A 2867-nucleotide genomic window follows, 5' to 3' on the forward strand; every position below is an offset into this window, starting at 1 on the left:
TGTCATCGCAGAGCCTGTGGCTGCTCCAGGAGGGATTCGCTTCCCTGGAAGTTCTGGAATTCCAGGCTGGACACAGTTCCTGATCCGAACATGATCCCAACCATTCCCAAACACATTTATCCAACAGCACATGGTGAATGGGGGGGAAAAAAATCCCATGGATCTGGTGGGAGATGGAGCTGGATGGGGCTTGGAGGGGGAAAAATTCCCAAAAATTTGGGATGTTCCAGCCCTGGAAGTGTTCATGGAATGGTTTGGGTGGGAAGGGAACTTCAATCCCATCCCATTCCGTGGGCAGGGAAATTTCCCTATCCCAGGTTGCTCCAAGGGTTTTCCTTGGACACTTCCAGGGATCCAGGGGCAGCCACAGCTCCTCTGGGAATTCTGCGCCTGAAGGAAAAAGAAGGAATTTCAGGGAGGGAAAAAAAATCCCAACTTTTTCCTCCTGAGACAAAGGAAAATGGAGCCAAAATCCCAGTGGGATTTTCCCAGATTGGACGAACAAATTTTCCCTGAAATTCGGTGCAGGAAACACAGAAATTTTTATGTTTTTAATTTATTTCCCCACCTTGGAAAATTCCATAGAGATTTTCCCAGCTGTCTCTAGCCAGGAATCCCATTTGGCCCCTGCCAGGAGAAACCTTGGGGCAGACAACAAAGACGCCAAGAAAAATTTGGGAACAGGGATTTCACCGGGATTGGGAATCCTGTGTATTCACCTGGACTGGGAATCCTGGGAAAACAAGCAGGATTTTTGGGATAAGAACAATGGAAAACTTCTCCTACCTCATCAAACCTGGCCTCGTCCTCGCAGTTTTCCAGAACTCGGGTGTAGAAAGAAAGTCCTGGAAAGGAAAAAAGAGGGAAAAGAGGTGGATAAAGGGCTGGGAGACCCTGGGAGACCCTGGAATGTTGGGATCTGGGAACAGCCGGATGGAAAAACCCCGCTGGAATTCCACCTCCTGGGAGAGGCCCCTTGGTCCTGCGGCGCCAACCCTTCCCAAATCCAGGAGCATCCCGACTTTTCCTGACGGCGGAATCGTTACCCGCCGGTTCTCCAGGGGGTATCCATGAGTGATATCCCTCATTTCCCGGCCCCATTCCCGAGAGGAAGCCTCTGCTGGCAGCTCTTTGTGATCCATTAACTCCCGGCTCCCTAATTAGCCCCGGACACAAACGCAATTAAGCGGGAATGGAGTGGGAATTCCCGTGGGAAAGCGACTCTGGAGCAGAGCTCAGATCCTGCTGGAGCTTCCCAAAAAATGGGCCAGGTGATGGAAATTCCTTGTTTTCCTGCCTTTTCCCCAAAGCCAGGCTGAATAGACGGAATTCCTGGAAAATCCTGGAAAATCCTGGAAAATCCTGGGAAATCCTGGGTTTTTTCCCTGAATGGGTGGATCCCGGAGCCATTTGGAGCTGCCAGGATTGGATCCCATTCCCAAATCCCTGATGGAAAACTGGGACAATCCCAAAGGCAAAGCTGAACCCCCACTCTGGATCCTCACAGGATCCCTGGGGAATGTGGGAGCCAAATCCAAAGCTGTGGATGGAGAAAAATCCCTGATATTCCAGGATTTTGGGAGCGGATTTTGGCCATGGAATCCATTAATCCAAAGCCAGGCTGAAAAGCCAGAATTCCCAGAAAATCCTGGAGTCATCCCTGGTTTTTTCCATATTTCTTTCTGAATAGATCTGCAAGCCTTTTGGAGCCATCTGGATTCGATCCCATTCCCAAATCCCTGATGAAAAACCGGGAGAATCCTAAAGGCAAAGCTGAAATTCCCCTCACAGGATCCCTTGGGAATGTGGGAGCCCAATCCAAAGCTGTGGATGGAGAGGAATCCCTGATATTCCAGGATTTTGGGAGCGGATTTTGGCCATGGAATCCATTAATCCAAAGCCAGGCTGAAAAGCTGGAATTCCCAGAAAATCCTGGAGTCACCCCTGGTTTTTCCATGTTTTTTTCCGAATGGATCGGGGAGCCTTTTGGAGCCATCCAGATTCGATTCCATTCCCAAATCCCTGACGAAAAACTGGGACAATCCCAAAGGCAAAGCTGAAATTCCCCTCACAGGATCCCTTGGGAATGTGGGAGCCAAATCCAAAGCTGTGGATGGAGAGGAATCCCTGATATTCCAGGATTTTTGGAAGCGGATTTTGGCCACAGAATCTATCTTCTCCCTCCACTTCCAGAGCGGGATCCACCACCCGCCCTCCCTGGCTGCTCCCATGGATCCGGAACTCCATCCGTGCCTCAGTTTCCCCCAGTTTGGAAAACACCGCAGCTCCCGGGACTCCCGGGAGAGGAGCAGCAGCGTCACTTCCCACACCAGCCTCGGGAATGCTTTATCCCGGATTTCACTCCCTTCTCTCCCAGCCGGGGGCTCCGGCGGATCCCTCGGGATGCGCTGCCGGATGGGGCTGGGATGGGGAAGGGAATCCCATCCAGGAAAACCGGAGGGATAAGGAATATCCATCCCAGAGCTGGGATCCTGAGCTCCTCATTCCATGCCTAAGTGTCCAAAGCTTTTCCAGAGGCGCTGGAAAAGCTTTTTCCAATGGATTTTGGGACTCGGCTCCAACCGGAGACATTCCAGGCCTGGAATTCCAGGTCAGTGTGCCTGGAATCCATCCTATCCCACCACAGGGCAGGGCAGGGCCTGGATTAAGGAAGGAACCGTGGAAAAATGGAATTATTTCAGTTGGAAATCTCCTCTCGGATCGAGTCCAGCATTCCCTGATCCGTGTCCCCAAGTGCCGCATCCACAGGGATTTCAATCCCTCTGGGAATGGGGATCCCGCAGCCCTGGGCTGCCCCTTCCAGGCAGGAATTTTTCCCAAAGAATAATTCCGTTGGGTGCTGCCTC

The 2867-nt window shown here is 51.7% G+C and overlaps 1 protein-coding gene across 1 annotated transcript in view; it reads right to left on the reverse strand.

The window, feature by feature from the left end:
* LOC115948994 (otoferlin-like) overlaps positions 1-1088 on the reverse strand; it is a 24977-nt gene extending 23889 nt beyond the window's left edge. Inside the window, exons 1-2 of the mRNA XM_031065017.1 lie at positions 1047-1088; positions 787-894 (exon numbers count right to left, since the gene is read on the reverse strand). Coding sequence (XP_030920877.1) covers positions 787-894; positions 1047-1088 — 150 coding nt within the window. The remainder of the gene's footprint in view (positions 1-786; positions 895-1046) is intronic.
* Between the last annotated feature and the right edge of the window lie 1779 nt (positions 1089-2867).

Source organism: Geospiza fortis, unplaced genomic scaffold (assembly GCF_000277835.1).
Source record: "Geospiza fortis unplaced genomic scaffold, GeoFor_1.0 scaffold509, whole genome shotgun sequence".
Taxonomy (NCBI): domain Eukaryota; kingdom Metazoa; phylum Chordata; class Aves; order Passeriformes; family Thraupidae; genus Geospiza; species Geospiza fortis.